The 22520-nt window shown below is 42.9% G+C and overlaps 1 protein-coding gene across 25 annotated transcripts in view; it reads right to left on the minus strand.

The window, feature by feature from the left end:
* The window catches only part of MACF1 (microtubule actin crosslinking factor 1), a 337865-nt gene that overhangs the window by 100703 nt on the left and 214642 nt on the right, over positions 1-22520 (minus strand). For 20 of the 25 annotated variants that reach the window (XM_043461815.1, XM_043461814.1, XM_043461830.1 and 17 more), the window contains 13 exons: positions 16804-22176; positions 16116-16265; positions 14609-14824; positions 14372-14521; positions 12306-12539; positions 9945-10094; positions 8786-9019; positions 7503-7703; positions 4723-5241; positions 3808-3984; positions 3429-3552; positions 2424-2632; positions 1730-2047 (listed from right to left, as the gene is read on the minus strand). In XM_043461815.1, the coding sequence (XP_043317750.1) occupies positions 1730-2047; positions 2424-2632; positions 3429-3552; positions 3808-3984; positions 4723-5241; positions 7503-7703; positions 8786-9019; positions 9945-10094; positions 12306-12539; positions 14372-14521; positions 14609-14824; positions 16116-16265; positions 16804-22176 (8055 nt within the window). The remainder of the gene's footprint in view (positions 1-1729; positions 2048-2423; positions 2633-3428; positions 3553-3807; positions 3985-4722; positions 5242-7502; positions 7704-8785; positions 9020-9944; positions 10095-12305; positions 12540-14371; positions 14522-14608; positions 14825-16115; positions 16266-16803; positions 22177-22520) is intronic. The other 5 variants (XM_043461824.1, XM_043461823.1, XM_043461825.1 and 2 more) reach the window with 1 other exon arrangement.

The raw sequence follows: 22520 nt of genomic DNA on the forward strand, positions 1-22520 counted from the left end.
ACATTGTGCCAGAAAGTAAGGCAGTACTCATATACCGGTAGGGACATGTCAAAAAGATACCAGGAGACAGCTTAAAGGGGCTCTCATTGACCAAACACTGGAAATTGCTTGAATATAAAAAAGAACAATAATGGGAGAGGGTGTGGAGAAAAGGGAACCCTCTTACACTGTTGGTGGGAATGCAAACTAGTACAGCCGCTATGGAAAACAGTGTGGAGATTTCTTAAAAAACTGGAAATAGAACTGCCATATGACCCAGCAATCCCACTTCTGGGCATACACACTGAGGAAACCAGATCTGAAAGAGACACGTGCACCCCAATGTTCATCACAGCACTGTTTATAATAGCCAGGACATGGAAGCAACCTAGATGCCCATCAGCAGGTGAATGGATAAGGAAGCTGTGGTACATATACACCATGGAATATTACTCAGCCGTTAAAAAGAATTCATTTGAATCAGTCCTAATGAGATGGATGAAACTGGAGCCCCTTATACAGAGTGAAGTAAGCCAGAAAGATAAAGAACATTACAGCATACTAACACATATATATGGAATTTAGAAAGATGGTAACGATAACCCTATATGCAAAACAGAAAAAGAGACACAGAAATACAGAACAGACTTTTGAACTCTGTGGGAGAAGGTGAGGGTGGGATGTTTCAAAATAACAGCATGTATACTATCTATGGTGAAACAGATCACCAGCCCAGGTGGGATGCATGAGACAAGTGCTCGGGCCTGGTGCACTGGGAAGACCCAGAGGAATCGGGTGGAGAGGGAGGTGGGAGGGGGGATCGGGATGGGGAATATGTGTAAATCTATGGCTGATTCATATCAATGTATGATAAAACCCCCCCCCAAAAAAATAAGAACAATAATGATAATGAATATGGGACCCCATAGTGACACTCTTTCATACATTTATAAAGAGAAAGAAAATAGCAATTGGTAGATCGAGATGAAAAGTATGCCAGTGTTTATTGTGCTATTCCTTTTACTTTTCTAGAATTTGAAAATTTTTCAAAACAAAAGCAAAAAGCGAGGAGAGCAAACCAAACAAGACAATGAGATCACAGTACCCTATGGAAAAGGTCACAGAGCTGGATAAACCAAGGTCGTGGTGTGGGCGTACGGCAACGCTAAGGCACTCCAGGCGGGTATGAGGGCAGCTGCAGCCGCTCTGGAGCGCAAGTTGGCCACCACTTGATCAGTTAAGTACAGGCATACACTGTGATCCAGCAGCTCCACCCCTGGATACACACCTGCATCTGTGGAAGGCAGTATTTTCAGCTCTGCCCACTAGGTATATGGTAGGATTACACTTCTCTACCCACCTTGAACGTCAGGTATGATCATGTGAAACTTGCTTTGACTAACAAAATGTAAGTGGATATGGTATGTCCTCTTCCCCTTGCAGTAGTAATCATGAAAACATATGTCAGGATGAAGTTTCCATCAACTTGAAAGACTGAGTGATTACGGTGAGCTAAGTGTCCCTGGTGATCTGGGCTGAACACGTGCTGTGAGTGAAAAATAAAGCTAGGCTGTGTTTTTTAAAAATGAACAAACAATATCGAGTTTACAGGATGGCTGTGAGAATTCTTTAAGACAATGCAGGTCAAGTTGCCAGTATACTGCCTAACATATTACGTGCTCAGTAAATATTTGTTTTTCCTTGCCCTTCCTTCCCCTTTATCCCACCAATCTGGCAGATAAAGCCTCACCTGGATCTGCTGGAAGAAATGTGCAATATCCTGATCTGGCTGATTCCCAGAGGCCAGCAGCCGACTTTTGTTTTCCACGAATTGCTGCAGCTTCTCAGAGAGATGTTCAAACCTCTCTGCCTGGGGCAGAAGCTTCTTCAGGGAGCTCTCCTTTTCTTGCTGCTGTAGACAGAGCTGTTCGAAGCGCTGGTTCACCTCAGCCAGTTTGCCCTGCAGCGCCGCGGCCGTGGTGCTGTCTGCTGTCTCCATGAATCGGGTCACCATATCACGGGTGGCCTCCAAGCTGCTCTTCTGCCGAGCAATATCCTGCTTCAATTTCTGTCATCAAGAGCATATCTGTCAGCTCCTGGCTCACTTATTCTGGGACATCTGAGCCACAAACTAATAAACTTCTAGTAACTACATGCTCACTTCCTCAAGGAGGCTTGAAGGATTGCAACTAAACCTTCAGAACGTCATCAATACTCTTAGTTCTCCACCTCAGGCCACCAATGACTTTGCTATTACCACTGTCCCTCAAGCTTACCAGTGGTTTGGAAATTGAGCAGACATACCTTTACATTTAGTCATCATCTCTAAGTCTATTAGAATATTTATGGAAATACATTCTTTTCCTGATACTTTTCCAAAATGATGTCACTATGGTAGGTGGCAAATATATCCTCTATGCTAACTCCTGGGGCACAGGTCTCACCATGTTAGTGGCCAGGGCTTCTTGGATGACTCCTGATGACAGCGACACCACCTGCTCCTCTTCCAGGTTATTTTCAACTTCTCTGATGGACTGCAACAAGCTGTCCAGGCTTTCCTGGACACTCTGAGACTGGGCAATTGCCTTCTGCAGCAGAGCAGAGCGCTCCGCCAGGCTGCTGGAGAGGCGTTGGAAATGGCTGAGTATGGAATCTGGAAAATGAGGCCATGACAAGAAAAAGTGGAGACAATTCTTCTGTTGTACTTTTTAAAAAATGTATTTAAATTGTACATGTTAATTATTATAACAATGGACATCAAGACAAACAGAATAAGCTTAAATACCTCACTTTTGAACCAAATTCAATAAGCATTGTCTATTTAGCACCTACTAAGTGCCAAAAATTGTGCTCAGTGCTGAGAACTGAAGATTATTATGATAAAGTCCCTTCCTTCCACAAACCTTAAAACTCTAAAAGAGAGCGTAGGTAGTGGAAGGCATATCAATTAACCATAAAAATAAAACCACAAGTGCTATATTAGTACTAGGAGTACTGTACTAGAGAAGACAGAAGGAAAAGTTATTTATCTTTTACTTCTTGGGGGTGGGGGTGGGGGTGGTGTCAGGAGTTTATTTTACCAAGGAAGTAACTTCCTGGTTACATCTAGAAGCAGGAGCAAGATATCATCACGCAAAGTAAGCACTTGATAAAGGTTAGCAGCTAAGAAACAGGACAAACTTCAGGGGGAAAGCAATGAGGAAATGACTAGCTCATTTGGGAAAGGAAGGAAGTCGGGTGTGGTAGGAAGGCAAGTGTCTGCGGAAAAAGGGTTGAAGCCAGGCCACGAAGGCCTCCTCTGGTGTGAGATTCAAGTTCATCAGAGGGTTAGCTCTCTGTGCTTGGATCCGCAGCTCCTCACCAGCAGCACAGATGCTTGCACCTCACAGTGTGAGATATCACAGGACAGGACACACTTGGAGGTAGGAGTGGCCACTGCTGCTTCATACCTGTAGTTTCTCGAACATGTTTGCGGTCTGGGGCTGGCTCCCCTTCAATTTCCATGAGGTCGTGAGCTACTTTTTGGAGTTTTTCTACAGGTACTTGGTGCTCAGCCAATTCCTCCTGCAACTGCTGCTTGTCCATGAAAAAGGACAAAAGAAAACCATTAGAGTGAAGTAATCAAAGCGGGTTTCTAGGGATCGAGAGCTACTGAGCAGCTCTGTAGAATAATTCTGTTTATCCACAGCCACAGATGTTAGAATATAGTGTTCAGGAATCAGATCTCGTCCAAGGCATCCCGACGCCTGCCTTTCACCTCTGCAAGCGTGTGCTTTGCTTTGGGGGCACTCTAAGTTGTGTGGAATAAGAGCCCATGTCCTGGCTCACCTTTGTGGTTGCAAACTGCTGTTGCAGGACCCCAGGGTCAGAGGCAACTGTATCTGAGAGGAGCTTCTTCACACTGGCCTCGCAAGCTTTCATCCAGGCCTGCAGGCTGTCGGCGCTGCTCTGAAACTGCTGATACTGGCCTAGCAGCATGTTCAGGTGAGTGCCCAGGTGTGTACACTGTGCCGGAGAAAGAAGGGAAAGCAGACCAAAGCAGGTCAGGCCAGAGGCAGCAGCTTCTCGGGCAAGTCCAAAGAGGCCTCACTGTGCTCCAGGGACCTGACTGTGACTGCAGGTGAGGGTAGGTGAGCCTCCACAGGCAGACGGGAGCAACCATGTTCTACAAGTGGGTCCTGACTGTTTGATCCAGACTATCCACCCCAACTTTACTATATACGGGGGAAGACTCAGTGAGTTGTATGACAGGCTACTGATGAAATACACATCAAGCTGCAGGCAAAGGTGGGGATCAAAGGTACAAAACATTTTCCTATTGGGAGCGTTAAAGATGTTGGCAAAAACATAAGACAGGTAAAAAGAATTAAGTGGATTCTGTATCTTGGGAGCTAAAGGAAGTTCTTTGATAGGGAGGAAGATTAAGCTTTACCCTAAATGTTCTATCTAGGAATGAAGACTATGTATTTGGTCTAAGTTTCCCTGTGCTCTGTCTCTTGGTGTTCACACCTGCTGGTCAAGATATAGGGAGGCGATCACTCCCACCTTCACCACTGGAGTGAGACATACCCCTAGACAGGGCTCAGGTTGAGTATAAGACCCTGGGCCTCTACATTTTTTCCCCCCCAGAGGCTCATAAAGACATTCTACAAATCCACTTGCTCACTGTGTCCTGAAGTTCTTACTGTAAGCCCCAGAAACCATCCACGGTTGTGTGAGGGCTGCCAGATACTGCTCCGATACCTTTGAATGGAGAGCACTGTATCTTTCTGTTGCATCTTTCAGCTTGTCCTTCACTAAGGTTCCAGTTGCTGATGGTTCTCTGCCATCCTCAAGGCTGTTTTCTGTGTCCAAGACCTTCTGTCCTGAGATAGTCACAAATCTCAAGTCTCCTTTGTGGGAAATGACATCCTCCGAGAAGCTCCCCTGCCGCCTCAGCAGGGCGGGAAGGGCCTCGGGGCTGCTGCCTCCCTGATGCATGCGCTCCAGCTCTTTCTCAGACCCTTCCAGCCAGTTCTCAAACTCTCCATGGTCCTGCAGAAACTTCTGCAGCTCGTCCCGCAGCGTTTGCACCTGCTTCAGTTCTGCCTCCGACTGGGCCAAGGAAGTCGCATACTGCTCCTTCAGCTCTCCGAGCTTCTCTTGCAGCAGCTGTTGTTCCTCGGGTGTGAGGCTGTGGCCGTGCTGGTCCAGGAAGGCCTGGGCTGACTGCGTGGCCAAGATGAAATTCTGCTGCTGAGACAGCAATTCTTGGTGACGAGCCTGGCAAAAAAATCCCCCCAAACAAAGGACTATCAGTAGGGATACCAAAATGACTTGGTTATGTCTACAGCCGGAAGTAGGGACAGATCTCAATAGGCCACTTTTCCAGCTGCTCAGATATTACCAATCTCTCTGAATTGCTAGGTATTATGCCATATGCTAATCCCAGGTGAACTGATTTACCGAGGACCTGACAGCTGTCACGTGTTATTTCATCCGACTTGCGCCACCATCTGCAGTGCAAGTGGACTATATAATTCCCATATCAAAGAGGGGATGAGTGAATGCCAAAAAGGTGTTGTATGTCTTAATAGAGGCCATGTAGATAGTTATGGGACAAACTGACTAGAACTGGAGTCTCTTCACTAAACGACCCCAGGTCAAAGAGAAGGTACAAATGGCCAACTAAAACTACCCACCCTGATGGAAGGAGTGAGTAATCTTCACAAGCCATACATGGGACAGCATAAAACAGGTCATCTGCAAATGCTAAGCTATGAAATATGTCATTCATACATCCTTGAAGAGTGTTCCTACTAGAAAATATCTTGGGAAACTAGTTTTTCAGATAAACATTTGTATATTAGTAAGAATAAACTGTATTTCTGCCTAGTACAGGTAGTCTGTACTTTGTGTGTGCTATGTTTACGTGCGGACATGTGGACCTTTTTTCTATTTAAAAAATGGAACATAAGTTCTTTGAGGACAGTCGCGGTTGCTTTGTTTTGACCCTAAAAATGTTCTTCCCGAGGCTAAGAGAAGACAGTGGGTGCTTAGGAAGTGTTCTCGACTATCTGCACTGTGAATGCAACTCCCTAGAGAAGGACGATGGCAACATGATAGCTTCAGCTTCTGATGCCATCTCAGGGAAGTTGGGGTGACAAATATATCTGGCTGAAAGAGAAGGAGGGGGCAGCACTTGGGAGGGGTACACAGCTTGTCTGTGTACCACAAGATGTCCCCACGCTTATCCACCCAAGGTAAGGTGGCTCCCTTCCTAGCTAGGACGGAGCTGCCAACAACCAGTATCAGGAAGCCCCTGTGACAGCAGGACCATTTCTGCTCTGTGCTAAGACTGCCATGGCTTTAGGGTACACACTACAATGGATCTGACAAGCGCAGGAAGTAGCTTGCAAGAGACAGAAATTCTATGAATACAAAATAAGGCAATGGCCCACACAGGCTGTTCAACAGAAGCATTCCAGCTAAGCCAATTTTATTCGCTATAAAGGTGTCACTACTAACATATGTGACCCGTGTGTTTTCTAAGTTCCCTAAATATATAATAGTCTTCTGATCATGCACTAAATATGCACTAAATACGCCTGCATATGCCAGTTAATATCTTGGAGATGATGGATCTGGTTGGTTTACTGGCTTATCTCCAACGCCTGTCATACAGCGGGTTCTCGATAATTGCTGAATGAATAAATGAGTAGAGAAAAGTAAGAAATGATTTCTTGACAGCATCAGGGAGCCATTAAAGGAGTTAAGCAGAAAGACAGCATTTAAGAAAGCTCACTTAGTGGTGTGGCAATGGACTTGAGGGTAAAAGTCAAGAGGCAAGGAAACCAATAGAAGCTACTGTAACACAAGAGAAAGCTGATAGTAGTCTGAACTGCAATAATACCTCGATGGAAATAAAAAGTGTGATGTCTTTGAGAGATATAAGAAGCACGGGATTTGATGACTGATTCAAAGTGGGAGAGGGAGGGAGGGAAAGGAATCTAGGGTGATGTTTTAGTCCAGGCAAGTGAGTGGAAATTTAGGAAGGAGAACATGTTCGTTGGGGGAGAGGTACTTTAAAACAGGAGGTCCATTTCTCAGGTTGAGGTGCTTGTGGTTCCAAGCTGCAAACAGAGAGAAGGATTTATACACTCAGGACAGGCATTCGGGCTGAAGACAAATAAATACATGGAGATCGCTAGTACAAACAGGAAGTAAAGTGTTATGGATGGATGAGATTACCTAAGGAAAGTATATCCTAAATGATTAAGATGAGACCTAGGCTACAACTTGAAGTGCATCAGTGTGTTTCAGAAGCTGGCCAGAGGAAAGGGAGGAGAATTATCAGGGAAGACAGTGCTATGGAAACAAGGGGGAAACTACTTCCAGGGGAGTGGTCAAGGGTGTTAAGGCTGCTGAGAAAGCAGAGATATGAACTGAGAACTTCTCACTGGATTTAGGGCAGGAGGTTATGGTGACTTGCCCACAGCAGGAGAGATTTACCCAGCATTGTGAGAACAAGCTAACATGCTCACCTTCAACTTCTCACACTGCCTGTCCAGCTTCTCTGGGGCTTCATTCAGCCCAGGGTGACCATCGGTGGTATCCAAGGCTCCTTTCTCCAGGTTGCCTGAGAGCTGCTCCATCTGTCCTTCCGATGACCCCACGGAGGTCACCCAGTCCAGGAGAGCATCGATCTTCCTCCTGTTCTCTGCCAGTTCCTTTGCTGCTTTACTCTGAAAGTCACAGGGGGAGTCTAGTGAGAAGGCCTTAAATACTCAGCTACCATATAACCAAAGGTTAAGTAAAGGGAAAGACGTTTAGGTCAAAAAAAAAAAAAAAAAAAAGAGAGAGAGAAACTCTAAGGCTGGGTATAAACAGTCTTTGCGTCCACAAAGAAAAACAAGCATGTTCTAAATCTGTTGAAAAATAATCATTTAAAATGATCCTTAAATTTGATCTATATCTCATCACTTCTAACAGGGGATTTGAATCCCAGGATTTCAAAAGGCTCTATTAAGTGGTGATTTGGTCCTGGCAACCCTCCAGGTTTTACAGAATCCTTGCTAGGTATGCAGAAGTTACACACTAACTTAGTAGGATAAAAAATAGCACAATTACACTCAATTACCTGGCTGCTCTTCCTTAAAGAAATCACAGATCACTCCCATCCTTTCCTCTGCCAAGCAGAGCACTGAATTCTGAAACTTGCCTCTCAAATTCTATTTTCTGAATCTTCAAGTATTTTATTAATAAAACAGGTTATGCTAAGTGATACATACATGTATTTCAGAATTCATCTTCAGGTAACGTACTTCTCTTTCCTACATTCTCTACCGCCCTCATTAGTGTACAAGTTCACAACCAGACAAAGAACTCTAATTCAATTAGCCAGTGCTAGGTGGGGTGCAGAAGACCACAAGACTTCACCTTAAGTTTATCCCAGTGCCATGATTTCCCACTGAAACTGTAATGGCAGCCTGAGGAGAGCTTGAGGCCCATTAAGACTGCCCAGTGTCTTCATTAGCACCCTTGGATCACCAGTCTAGATTCATGTTAAAAATATGCCCTATGGTTTTTCCCCAAAGATGATGATGATGGTGATGGTGATTTGGAATATGAACTTTCTATCAACTATTCCTGACTTAAAAGTCCTTCAGAATGTTTCTTGTAAAAATAAATATCAACTCACAGATCAGCTCCTGAATGAGCCCTTTTCCTCAATTCTATGCTCTCTGGAAGGTCATCAGCTTTTACTTGTGTAGGTACCAAAATTTTCTTTTTTGAAAAATACCAAGCATCATAGCAGTCTGGTTACCTTTTCAGTCTCCTGCTGTAAGGCTGAGGTCACCACTTCCTCCAGCTCCTTCTGGGCCAGCTTTGTCCTTTCCTGGAGAGCTTCATACTGCTCCTTAGCCTGATGGAGTTTCTCCCGGAGAGCTGTCAACTCATCGGGGCTCAGTTTAGTCTGGTTCTCTTCTAGGAACCCTTCAGTGTCTTTGACAACACTGGCAAATGAGGTGGCGTGATTCTGAATGTCGTCCTGTAAATCCTTAACACATGAAAATAGGATAGCAGAGGCTTCAACTTTAGTACTTCTAAGACCTCTCAACAGCACAAAGATGGAATGACTAGAATGACATTATCTGCAATGGACATATGTCCCTGACTATAATTTGCTAAGTTTTATCCTTAAACCAATGTAGATAATAAAATTTTAAATGCTTTTTAATTATGAAGCTTCTAAAAATATTTAATTTTCTAAGAAAAATTTAAATTTCTAAGAAGATATTTAGTGAAGATATGAAAGGAAAATGCCCACAAATATGATTTTTATTTTGCAATGACTTATCCTCAAAGAGGTCATTCTTCTGTAAAGCAGAGTTGACAATGGGACTCTAACAGTGTTGAGACCTGGCTGGTTCTTCGTAACTCTCTTGGTCATCACTCCTGAACCCTCATGTAGCCTACAAGACCCAGCATGATCTGGGTCCTGCCTCCTTCCCAGCTTTATTGTTTACTAATCTTCCTTTTGTTCTTTGTACAGTCAAACTAGCTTTTTTCCAATTCTTTAGTACTGTGCTTGATCGCATTTCCACCTCCAGACTGATGTACAGGCCTCTGCCTGGCATGTCTTCTTCCTCCTCCCACCCCTTCATGCATCAACCCCTACGTATCCTTCGATTCTCAGTTTAAATGACACTTCTTTAAAGGAATCTTCTGATATATAAGTCAAGATTGGGTCTGTTATATCTTCTTATGTAATGTTTCCTTTATAGATATAATAGTGAATACATTATATGCTCATTTCTGTGATTATCTGTGTAAAGTCTGTCTCTTCCACGACACTGTAAGCTTCATGAGAGCAGGGATACTTAACCATTATGTCGCTGGCACTAAGCGCTGGGCCTGGCACACAGCAAGCCTTTCTAAGTACTTACTGACGGAATGAAAAAAGTGAGTTAACTCTTACTGACCTTCAGGTCGCTTTGGTTCTTCTGCAAAGCAGAGAGATCCTGCTGGGTGGCTCTACCTTGATGGCCAGCCAATGCTCTTTCTGCCTGTCCCACCCAGCTGCAAAGATCCTCCAGTTTCTGGTGACAGGTATTTTGTTGTTTCTGCAGGGTCTAATTAAAATGCAAAGGGGCCAAGAGATAATTAATGATTCTCATTTTATAAATATAAGATAACTCCCTGAAATGTAAAATAAGAAGGTTATATCACAAGGATGGAAAAGTTGGTGGGAGACTAGAGCAGGAAAAGGCACAGAAATCATATTCAGAAAGTTCCCCTCATTTGGACAGTCTATTGGTCTGGATCTATGGTCTGAATTACAATTAGGAGTGATTTCAGGTGAGAATGTGCTGAGGTTTTGGTTTGGAAGCTCCTTTGCCAGACTGCTTCTTATCCATGGAAATGGAGAAGAGAGAGCCTAGATGCTTAAAATCCATAGATGATACTGGGGATGAAAATAAATGACAGGTTCTGATCACTTCTAAAGGAACTGGATGATATACTACATATGAAGTCATAGTATGGAAAATTAGAAGGACTGGACTAGGAGGAAAAATCAAGAAACTGGATAATTTATAAGCTAATTGAGCTTCTTAATAATTAATCTGACTTTATATAAATCAAATGTCTCACAAATGCAGACACCCATTAAATGGAATGATTACTTGCCAGACATGAGGGGCTTGGCTATTTTGAGAAGAAGGGAAGTGCCCAAGAATAGCAATGGGCTCCGTCCTTCAGGTGTCTACACCAATAGCCAAGAGAAAAGACGGCCCGAGGGGAGGAGGGATTTGCTTCTGTGCCTGATCCTTTTCCAGACCTCTCAGTCACATGACACTGAAGCACCTGATTGAGCAATTGAGCATGATGTGTTCTCCTGATCATCCTTCTAAAACCATTTTTCCACTAGTTTCTACCTTCTGATGGCATTTTGAGTCACCTGCACTTACAAACAGGTGCCCAGATTGGCCCTCTCTCCCCCGCTTTAGGACAAACAGAAAGGCTCTGGAAGAGAACTCCTAAGAGCTCTTCAGCTGTAAAACGGGATCCTCGTGGGTTAGGATGGGTGCAGACTGAATCTGAAAAAAGCAAAGCAAACAAGTTAGCACACAGACAAACACATGCATTCAGGGCAAATATAGAGAGAAGCAGAGCATTTCTGACAACAACAAGGTTAATAAATGTCGTGGAATTAATTACACGCTTGAAGAGAATGTTCACATGCAACTGGACCATCTTCTGCAACTCAGGGGCCTACCCTGGATATGGGCTGTATCTTAAGGTGGCTCAGACTAATGCTATTACATTAATTATACATAAGCTATACCGAGCTGTATAAAATCCAAGTAAGGACACTGCTAATTTCCACATTTAGAAGGTAACCTACCATATTTCATTAATATCTTACTTCAATTTTAATCCAGTTGCAACAACTAAGCAGTAACAAGGGACATACAGACTTCACTAAATATCCTGTAAGCCTGACTCAAAAGCTCAATTCTACTATGCACAACATTTAATAAAAGAGACACTGAGACCGTTCTACTGGTGATAACAATTCTAATACTATCTTGCTGAATTTCAATTTATTATTCATACAGAATAATGGCATAAGCATCATTCTTGGTATTCTAAGGTTACGATATTACCATGCAATTATGTGGAGCTCTATAAGAGGGTTGTGATAGAAGGTGGTAAGATGATTAGTCTCCTGCTTCCTGCAAAGTTTACCAACAGTGCTTCTACACAGAGTTTTCCACAACTGAATAAGCACTAGATACCATAGTGTACAGAAAGGTGCTAGAAAATAATAGTTTTCAAAGGTGCTAAAGAATTAATATGATTCTGATAAAAATCTTTTTGTCAGCTGTCTGAAGGTGGTCAAGGAATCTTACTGTTAATCATCTGAAAAGCCCTAGAATCAAACTAACTTCAGGACCATTCTTCTCAAGGGCTCAGAGTATCTAACTGCTCCCAACAGTCCTCAAAAGAATGGTGGAAATAAGGGCTGCAGATAAAATTTTCATTTGAAAGTCAGAGAATGAGATACAGTTACAGTAGAGTCTAACTAAGAAAAAAACACCTTGCACATGCATACACACATAAACACATATATTCTCTCACACGCAAACATAAAACCAAAAACACGGCAAGACAGACAGTCAAAACAGCTGTCTTGTGGACCAGAACCAAACTGGCCTGGACCAATCAAAACTGGTAAACGCAGGCTCCTGGAACCATGACAGATGGCGTCTGGCCAGAAAACCCAAAGACAGAGGACAATCCCAGGGACCAACTCAGCCCAGCCGCTGGTTCAGTCTGACCTTGACCTGGGCAGCCTGCTCCATTTGTTGAAGACGGTCCCGCAAGGCATCCCCCTGAGCGGTAGTCTCTTCTACAAGGTCCTGGAAGGACCTCTGCAGTTCATTCAGCAGCCTCAGCATCTGCCGGTTCTGCTGAGGAGACAAGTCCTGGGCATGCTCAGAGATGAAGAACTGAACGTCAAAGGCAAGTGCGTCCAGCTGAGGCTTCCTCCCGGCCATGGGCTGTTTCAGGTCCTGAGCGAGATGGGGAAGGAAGAAAAGGGAAAAGAAGCTTCTAATTCTCCATAAAAGCAGAAACTGTTGGTTCTAATCAAAGAATCAACAAAATCAAACAGAGGTGAATTTCCTGTATTTTCAAAAGTGACACTGATTACTTCTAGGGCCAACCCATAATGGAAGTTTCTTTCACTTCTGGCCTCTCCAGAGTCCTCACATATTATAGCTAGGTTTCCTTTAACTGTAATTAAAAGAACAGTAAATTAAATCAACCACTGATTTCTAAATGCACTATACTTTCCATTACTTATATTAATAGAAAATAATAAATAGCAGTGCTATTTATATTATAGCACTGCTAATCCCAAGTATCTGTGAAAAAATGCTATACTTTGGAAAGTAGAGCATGAATTTTTGGTCTGAGATAGATCTAATTGTATTTTATTAGGTTCAAATAACCATTTGTATTTGTCTAGCCCTGAGATACTGGTAAGCCAGAAATGAGAAAATATTCAATTTCTTAGTGGTTCACTAAAATTTGACTTTTAAATAGTTATACATGTTATACATTTAAAACTGTACAAAAATGTCAAACATGTTATACATTTTAAAACTGTAAAGGATTACAGTCAGATAAAGTAGTAAAAAACTGCCTAAACACTAGAATTTATCTGCTTTTAGACAATTAAAAAGCATGCAATATTCCCACAAACTTTTAGTAATCATTACCCACGTTATACTGGATGCAATTAAAAAACCATAAAAACAAGTAGAATATCTGTATGTCTATCACTTTGAAATTGGGAGCAGTCAGTAATCCTGCAAAGTGGGCTTATAGGCGGACTACTTGCATATTTATCATATGACTATACTTCCTTTGTCTGTGAACACATGGATTTGGGAAACTCACTAGGAAAATGAGGCTTAGACTGTGGCTCTCTTCCCATAATGGAATTCATATAATTTATAACTAGGCAAGGACACAAATATAGGAGGTGCTCTGTGTTTTTATATTTCATACTATGTCACAGGAATTTTTCTCACCCTTGCTTCTTTCAAAACTCTGTCAGTGAACAGAGTCTGCTACTCATTCCTCCATCAGTATATTTGGATTAAAGGGTATGAAGGCATTAAAGAAGGCAGGTCAACTCTTCCAAGATAAAGAAGGGCGATAAAGAAGGGAAATCTGACCACAGACAACATTTAGGTCTGTACCTCTTAAGACTGGGGAAAAGGAAGAGGATGGAATAGGAGGGAACATCTCCAGTTCTGCTTTGACTTCAGAAAGAATTTGAGAGGAATAGCTATAGAAGAGGGTGGATAAACCAATGTGAGCATTACCTGATGTTATCTTAAGTATAATTCAAAAGAAACAACAGTGCTGGGGGCAGGAGAATCCTAGGCTTAAGTATATCTTAGAATCTTTAATTCTCACTGACTTACAAAAAAGAATCAATTAACTTGGAGTTTAACAAGAAGAAAACCATCTCTCAAGATGAGGGGTTGGTCATCTACATTCCCCAAGCCAGACCTGCCTGTCATCTGGTTTTGTAAATAAAGTTTTACTGCAACATGTCTACAACCATTTGTTTATATGCTGTGTATGGCTGCTTTCATGTTTCTACAGCAGAGATGAACAATTGCCACAGAAACAGGTCACCTGCAAGACCTAAAATATTTACTGTCTGGCCCTGTACAGGAAAAGTTTGCAAAGACTTTATTTCTCAAATGGAAAGTCAGACTTTCTAAGTAAAGGCAAGTACAGATACTGGTCTGCCTAGCAGAGACATAAAATTAATATAACACAAAAGGGCAAATAAAACATGCTTGAGAGCAGGTGGTGCACTCACCTCACACCGTTGGAGGCAGTGATTCAGGATGTCAGCATCTGTTTCACTGTCATATTCCTTGCTGTTCAGAATAACATGGGTATTGCCAACCCAGGCTCTCAGATCTTGAAGTCTGCCTTCTAGCTGTTCATACTGATTTAACACTCTAGTCTAAGAAATAAATGGCAAGTTAGATGATAAAACTCTCCAAGCCTGCCCAGATTCTGTGAGCCTTCGTAAATAAAAACAAGAAGCTACCTTCTGAACTTCCAAGGCACTCTGGAGGTGGAGCAGTCTGGAACCCCAGGTGTCACTCACAGAGCTGAGGGACTTTTGAAGATTCTTGGCGTCTTTTTCTAGCGCCTTCAGCAGTTGAGCTGGGACTTCCTGAGGCTGGCTGATGATAATCTGATCCACACACTCCAATTCCTGACTCACCACCGTGGACAGATCCTTTAGCTCCTTGTCTAATACCTGAGGGCATAAACTGGAGTTACTGCCAAAATCGAGACCAGAAATCTTGCTGTCTTAGAATCATCTGTAAACACATTATTCTGTCACCTCATGCTTACACAGGCTTTAGGGCTTATAAAATGTTTTTATAGACATTCATTAGTTTTTCCGTTGTTCTCACAATCAATCATTTTTGAGGAGGCAGAGCAGACATCATGATCCTGAATTTATAGGACAGATGCCTCAGTGCTTAAAAATGTGAATTTGTTTTTCCCTGAGGTCACCCAGCTGATAAGCAATAAGAGCCCAGACTTGCAATCAGGTTTTCTGACTCAGGGCAATGTTTCTTGCCCTACAACTTGCTACCTCTCCAAGAGTGTCATTATGCTTTAAATAATGTGACGCAATATATGTCAACCAAAGGACAACTCTTCCACTCCGAAGTTCAAGCGAGTGGAACCAAAGAACATAAAAATATCCCAAGCCAGCTATTCCTCAATATTCTGCTCCTCAGCAAAGAAACCAGAAACAAGCTGTGGAAGAGCCTGGTAGTTCTTTGGGCATCATCCTCATCTCCCTTTCAGCTATTCTGCCTAAAGCCACCCCTCTGGACACTGAGAGAACTGGTAAACCTCTACAATCTCTGCACTCCTCATGACTCCCACCCTGTGACGACTCTCAGCCTCCATGTTTATGTCTACGTCTTTCCATGTCCTCAGGGACCTCATTCCATCAGTGATCACTTATTCTCTTCCCTAACTTCAAGTTCTCCTGTTCTATTGGTTCTTTCTCCTCAGCCTAAAAGTCCACTCAAAACATTCCTCTTCCAATGCATTTCCTCTAGCTAGTGTCCTACCTCTTTCCCTGTCTGCACTACCAGGCTTCTGGAAAGCATGACCTCCATTAATTGTCTCCACCTTCCAATATCCTGTTTATTCTCACTGCAACTGAGTTTATATCCCACCACTCGACTGCAGCTGTTCTTATCAGGCGCCTGGTGGCTCTCAGGCACTGAACCCCACCTTTAGTTTTACTACACTCGGTCCCCCTACTGTATCTAGTACCGCTGACCACCATCTAATACTGCCCCGTGTCTCTAATACTCCCTCGAGTCTCTTATGCTTTGGTTTCTGTGAGACTAGTACCCCATGCTGTTCTTCAGAGATCTCTAATTATAGTTTTTCCAATCTACTTTTTGTCCATTAAATAGCAGTGCTTTTGAACATGTTTTTCTTCCTTCAGGAGCTTCTCTTGTGGTGTCTTCTCACTTTTCTCAAGCTGATGGGCCTGGAGGAAGTCTCTGGGAACCTACCTTGGCCTGACACAGCAGATCCTGTAGCTCTGCCAGGTTGAGCTCTAGAGGTTGAATCTGCTTGGTCCTCATTTCAATGTCCCGTAAAAGAGACAGATAAGATACCAACTTCTCATCATGTTCTAGGCAGAGCTGCCGGGTAAATACATTCTGTGGAGCCAAAAAGAAAACTCACTCAAATCTGACATTCTCCTCTAAGTCTGCCTTTAAAGCGGGCAGGGTCATAGAACAGAACAGAAATTTTTACCACACATGGCGTGGAATGAAATAAATTATGTATTTTATCTAGACTGTCTCAAATCAATAGACAAAAAAGCAATTCATTAATTTCCTCAGGGAGCACAAGCTCAAAATTATCAATCTATAAGCATCATTTTAGCAAAAACCTCTTCTGACTTCAGGTACCATAGCCTCAGTATTTTAACTTAGCTTCAATGCTACCCTTGCAAATTTCGGAAAGACATTCAGGGCTACTACCTAATTTCCCAACAACTATGTTACAAACAGATGACAACAAACTAAGCTATATCTTAGAGAATGCTCTAGTGTCCTTAAGTAGATGTATGTATACAATTAATCATACTTATGAAAACTCAGTATCCAGTCAAGAGTTTTAGCATGAAATTAGCCATAACAAGTACACACACATACACACACACATACACACACACACCACTGGGTAACTTACTTTAGTAGCTCTGAAGGGCTCCGGGTTCACACTCGCTGCCCCTGGTACAGTCATCAGGGGGGGTTGTGCGCTGCCAGGGCTCTCTCTAAGCTTCTCCTGTGGTGTCTTCTCATCCATCTTCATTGTGGGGCACGATACTGGGGGCACCATCTCCTCTTCCCTGGTGTCTGGAATAGGACTAATGGTGGCATCCTGTTGTCCTGTACTCTCTTTTTGAGACACCTCTCTGGACAGTTTCTCTGGGAGAAGGGACACCGAGACTCTGGGAACTCTCTGAGTCACTCTGCCTTCAACGGACCCTACTTCTGCACCTGCAACTATAAGGTTTGACATTTGTAGAGATTCCTCTCCAGGTATTTCCTGCGTTGTCACTATGTTAGACTCAAGAATTCTGCCATGTTCACGATCACTTTTGTTGTCCTGAGGATGAAGGTCCTTTCTGTCTGAGAACTCCAGATAATTGACTTCTTTGGAGCCTACTCTAATTTCTTCCAATTTAACAGTGCTTATTGAGTCAAAATGTACTTCTTGGTATGATTTTTCTTTATATTCATCAGGTAAGAAAGTCAAATCTTTGGTTTGCTTAATCTTAAAAGCAACACAAGAATCTTGATGATAATCGGTCTCCTGTCGGGTGGTTCCTTGGAAAGACTTGTCTGTTGTGAAAACTGGGGCTGTGTCTGCAACTTGGACTCCTCCAACCGGTTCCTGGTCATGCAATCCTTCAGGCCTTGGGGTCAAAGAGGAGAGTAGTTCACTCTGGATCCCAACAATAATTTCTTGAGATTCACTGACTAGATTAGAGTTGAAGAAGGTTAAAGCATCTTGATTTCTTACAGAAATTCCTTCGGGTGTCACTTGGGAAGAAGAGTCTTCAGTTTCACCAAGAACAGAAAAGTCCAGATCCCCGTCAGTTTCTTTCCCTTTTTCACGTGCAGTTACCTCCATACATTGATTCTCTATATTAGAGTCACGGTCATCACTAATGGCAATTTCCTGATTCAGCTTTTCTTCTGAAAGAACTGCTGGTCTGTGGGTCTTGACTCTTTCTTCTACAGTCTTCTTCCCTCTCTCACCCTTCTCCGTGGTTTTCATTGGTTTCTGTATAACCTGCTGACTTAGCAATTTCTCTAAAGTTTCATGATTTGACTCTTGCACTTCTGAAATAATTCCTCCTTGGTTTTCCCTTACTTCTTTAGAATCTAGACTTGATATAGACTGTTTCATATGAGAAATAATTTCTGTTTGTACTATTTTTTCTTGCTCTTCATCTGTATTTTTTTCCATGGTTGTATAAGCCACCTCTTTGGGATTAAAATCACAAATTTCTGATTGAAGATGTGTCTCTGAATCTTGGCCCAGTGATTTACCTTTACCATCACTAGGAATTACAACACTCAAAGATTGCTTAGCATCTGGAGAAGATCTCTTATTTTGGTCATCGCATTCCAATCCCTTTAATGAAATTTGCCTGCTCTTTTTTGCCTCCTCCCCATTAGAAACTCTCACTTTAATGCCTTTTTGTGCAGATTGGTTTTCAATTTGAAATAATTTCTCACTATCTCCTTTACCACAACTCATTTCAGCAGGCTGACTATGAGCAATTAACATTTCCTTTCCTAGAAATTGCTTCTTTATTTCACATACTTCAATTCCATCTTGCTTTTCAACATGAGCCTGGTGATCACTGGACTTAAATGTATCTACTTGGATTATAGTTGCCAGTTCAGGACTGATGAGTCTTTTCTCAGTAGCTTCCTTTAAAGTCACTCTCTGATTACTGAATATGTCAATAATTCCTCCATCCAACACCTGATGAGATGCAATAATTCTGACCATGTTTTCATCTACTAATTTCTGTTCCAGAGCTGATGCCAATGTCAATCTTTTTCCTGTGGCAGGGTCTATGATTCCCCCAGCATTTGCCTGGGCTTCCAGAACCTTCAGTGTAGCTGCAAAGTCTACTTTTCCAAGCTTAATTGCTTGAGACAATGTAAGTACTTTGTCACTCGCTCCATCTTTAATGTCTGAAAAGGGAATTACTTCTAGATATCTCTGCCCAGATTCAATATCAATTTTACACTTTTTTACTAATTCTGAATAGGGAACAATTCTGTAACTCTCAGGATCTATAATCCCATTCATCATTTCTGAAGACAGTGTTGCTTTATTAGTTAATCGTCCTTCCTTTTCAGCTTCTGCCAGGGTCAACTGCTGGCCAGAAATGAGATCTACAAAGCTTCCAGTGAAGGCCTGAATTTCTTGGATTTCTCTCTTCAAGTCCGGGGTTACAAGATCTAATTTCATGGCTTCAGAGAGGGAAATAGTTTTCTTTGTTTCAGGATGAGAGAACTGACAGAGGCTTAAGGTCTCAACTTTTCTGAGTTCCTTGGCTAAGTCTTCATCAATGATGCCATGTTTAAAGGCATTATCAACAGAAAGTCTCATTCCAGATATATGGTGAATGATACCTCCGTCTACCACCTGCTTTGTCAACAACTGAATGGCCTCATCTCTCTCCAAAAGTCCTCTGTCAATGGACTGCATGACTGTTAAAGGGGCTTTGCTGTCAGGGTCCATAATTCCAGTTGTTTCCATTTGTAAGCTAATTAATCTCTCCCTAATCGTGTTTTCAGCATCTCTGCCTTTGGAAGCTTTCTCCAGATTTATAAGCTCTGGTTGGTCAGCACTGTCCACCAAGCCAAGATTTGAGGCTAAAGTTACTGAAACCTTTTTGCCTCGTTTCAGGTCAATGATTCCACCAGTCACCACCTGCCCCTCTAAAATTCTGGTGGCTGTTTGTGTGTCAAGAAGTCCAATGGCAACTGCTTCCCTCACAGAGCACAGTGTGTGGGTACGAGGGTCTAAGACACCACTTATAGCTTTGTCTGCCATGAGGACATTGTGCAACAACTTCTCATCCATCAGACCTTCATCAATGACTTCTTCAGTTGTCAAAGACTCGCGGGTCTGAGAGTCAAAGAATCCCCGAAACATGTTCATCTTTCCCATAAGTTTCACAGCAGTGTGACTGGGCACAAGGCCTCGGGCTATTGCCTCACTTAGCAAGAGCTTTTGGCCTGTCTGTTCATGAAGGATACCACCCTCTACTAATTGTGCAGCTAATGTATTCAGGGTGGCGGCCTCTTCAAGCAATTCTGAAGCAGTACTGCATGGCAGGGAAGTTTCACTGCCATCAGCTTCCTTGTCTGTCATCATTCTGCTACCACCTGCCATGCTGTGACTTTGTGGACTTTGTTGATGGTCATCCCTACCCAAAGGTGACTTACTTAAAGCTTTCTTCTTGTCCAGAGAATGAATATCCTTATCCTTTTCAGACCTGAGTTCCGATTCTAAAGCTAGAGTTTTCTTGACCTGGAATTGTGACTTTTTGCTTTGGGGTTTTATGAGAGGTCTTCCAGTTTCACCTAGAGTATATTCAGTTTCAAGTGTGTTTGCTTGCTCTTTCTGACACACCAAGGAAGTCTTTCTGAGAATCTGCCATTCTTCTTGTAGTGACTCAACAGAAAGCAGGTCTTTGTCCTCCACCACAATCACATCTGCTTTCTCAGGAGGTACTGTAAGGAGAAATTCTCTATTGACATTTTTTCTGGTAGACACTTCTATTTGGTCTTCCTTTTTGGTACCAAACAACTGTCTTTTAAACTCTGATTTGACTTTATCTATGACCTTCAAAGTATCAACATTTGGGTTTCCCCCTTTTTGTTGCCCTACAAACAGGTCCATTTGGGGGTTCTCTATAGAAGAGCCTTCTGTTTCTACAATGGTCTTTTTGCCTTTTGCTTCAGGGCAATTCGCCTGATCGGCATCTTCTTTGTTTTGAGAAGAAAATTGGAACTCACGTGACCTCACAGTCAGCTCATCGCAGAAAGTTTCTGTCATTTTCACATTCACTGCTTCTTGTAATTTCTCAGCAGCTTCTGGCCTCTGATGCCCACTTCCAAACACTTCTGGAGGACCTGCTTGATCACCTCTTGCTGTCAGTGCCTCCATCAGCTCATTGTCCAACAGGAGCAGCCTCTGCCCATCCCTTGCGTTAATGTAGCTGTGAGTCATCAGCTGAAACAGCAGCTTCTCCTTACGGCTTGCGGCACCCTCGGTTTGGCCTGTGCGGCACAGCACACCTGCCTCTCCAGGATTCGTGTTCAACTTGCCTCGTTCTAGAGAGTCTGCTAACTGCATGTGGGGCATCACATCGGGGATGCAAACTGATTTCAAGTTATTAGCAAGACTTTTGTCTAGCATACCATTTTCAACTGCTTTTTCCCAGGACCAAATCTCTGTCGTTGCTGGTAGAAATACGGCTTTAATATATTGTCGGTCACTAAGGATTTTATGAGCTAGTTCTGTAGACACAATACCTTGTTCCAGGGCATCTGTGATTGGGAGAATCTCTCCAGACTCAGGCCATAGCAACCCCATGAATGACCAAAGGGACTCCAGAATCACAAGGGCAATCTTAGCAGTTACCAGATCATGGCTCACTGCTTCATCCACTGTCAGCCTACGCCCAGTGACAGTATCTATGATCCCTCCTGTCTGAAGCTGCCTTATGAGGAGAGCACAGGCCATATCTTGGTCAATCAAGTTATGTCTCACAGCCTCTCCCACTGTAAGTCTGTGTCCTGTTCTTGGATCTACTATGCCTCCAGCAAAAAGCTGAGCTTCCAGCAGCCGGACAGTAACCTGCCTATCTATCAGCCCTTCCTGAACTGCACGGAAAATGCTAACTTTCCGGCCTGATTTCAAGCTCACCATTCCCCCTGCCAACTGCTTGACAGGCAGCAATTTCAATCCTGATTCCTGGTGGACAATACATCTCTGCATCAGATCCAGTAAATCTATTTTCTCAGCTGTGTTTGGGTCTATCAAGTTCTTGGATGATCTCAGGTGGGACTCTAACCCTGAGTGAAGCCATGCAGAAATGAGGCCTTGGTGAAAAGCCTCCTCTAGGTTAATACAGTTCTCATCATTGGGGAGACTGAAACCTCCAGTTGCCAGGTGAGCTTCTAAGATTTTCAGTCCAACTTTCTCACTGATTATTTTCTTTTCAATTGCTTCCGCCACAGAAAGAGGGCCTTTGTTTTCAGTGAGCCTGCTGATTAAGGACAGGGCATCCTGTAGCTCTTGGAGCTGTTGGTACATCTGGGGATTAATGAGGTTTCTGGCTAGGCCCTCCTCCAAAGACAGCTTTTCACAGGTCTCAGGGGCAATGAGGCCAGACAGGATAACCTGGGATTCCAGGAGCACCAGGCCTGTGTCTTGGTCAATGAGGCCCTTTTGCATTGCTCTGAAGATGGGAAATATCTCCACTGTGCCTAGGTCAATCACCCCAGCCACTGCTCTGCAGCCCTACAAGAAAAAAGGAACAAGAACACTGAATCAGAGAAGCACAATTGTTGAAAGGAGTCATTCAAAGAACTACAGTAGATCAAATTCCGACCACAAGAAAAACCCAGCCTGGGATGAGCCCCAACCTGTAGGAAACATCCTGAAACCTGATAGTGTTAATACCAAGAAAGATTTTTTCTAATCTATAGAATGTTTAACATAGAAGTCTACAGAGTACCCAAGGGATGGTAGCATTAAGCATATCTGAGTGACAAGCTCTACAAAGTAGCAAGCAAGGAAAGTGAGGAGACAGCGATTTCTAAGACTAAATCACCAAGAAGGCTCTTACAGACATACCAGTTCCC

The sequence above is a fragment of the Cervus canadensis genome, chromosome 2 (genome assembly GCF_019320065.1).
Source record: "Cervus canadensis isolate Bull #8, Minnesota chromosome 2, ASM1932006v1, whole genome shotgun sequence".
In the NCBI taxonomy this organism is placed as follows: Eukaryota; Metazoa; Chordata; class Mammalia; order Artiodactyla; family Cervidae; genus Cervus; species Cervus canadensis.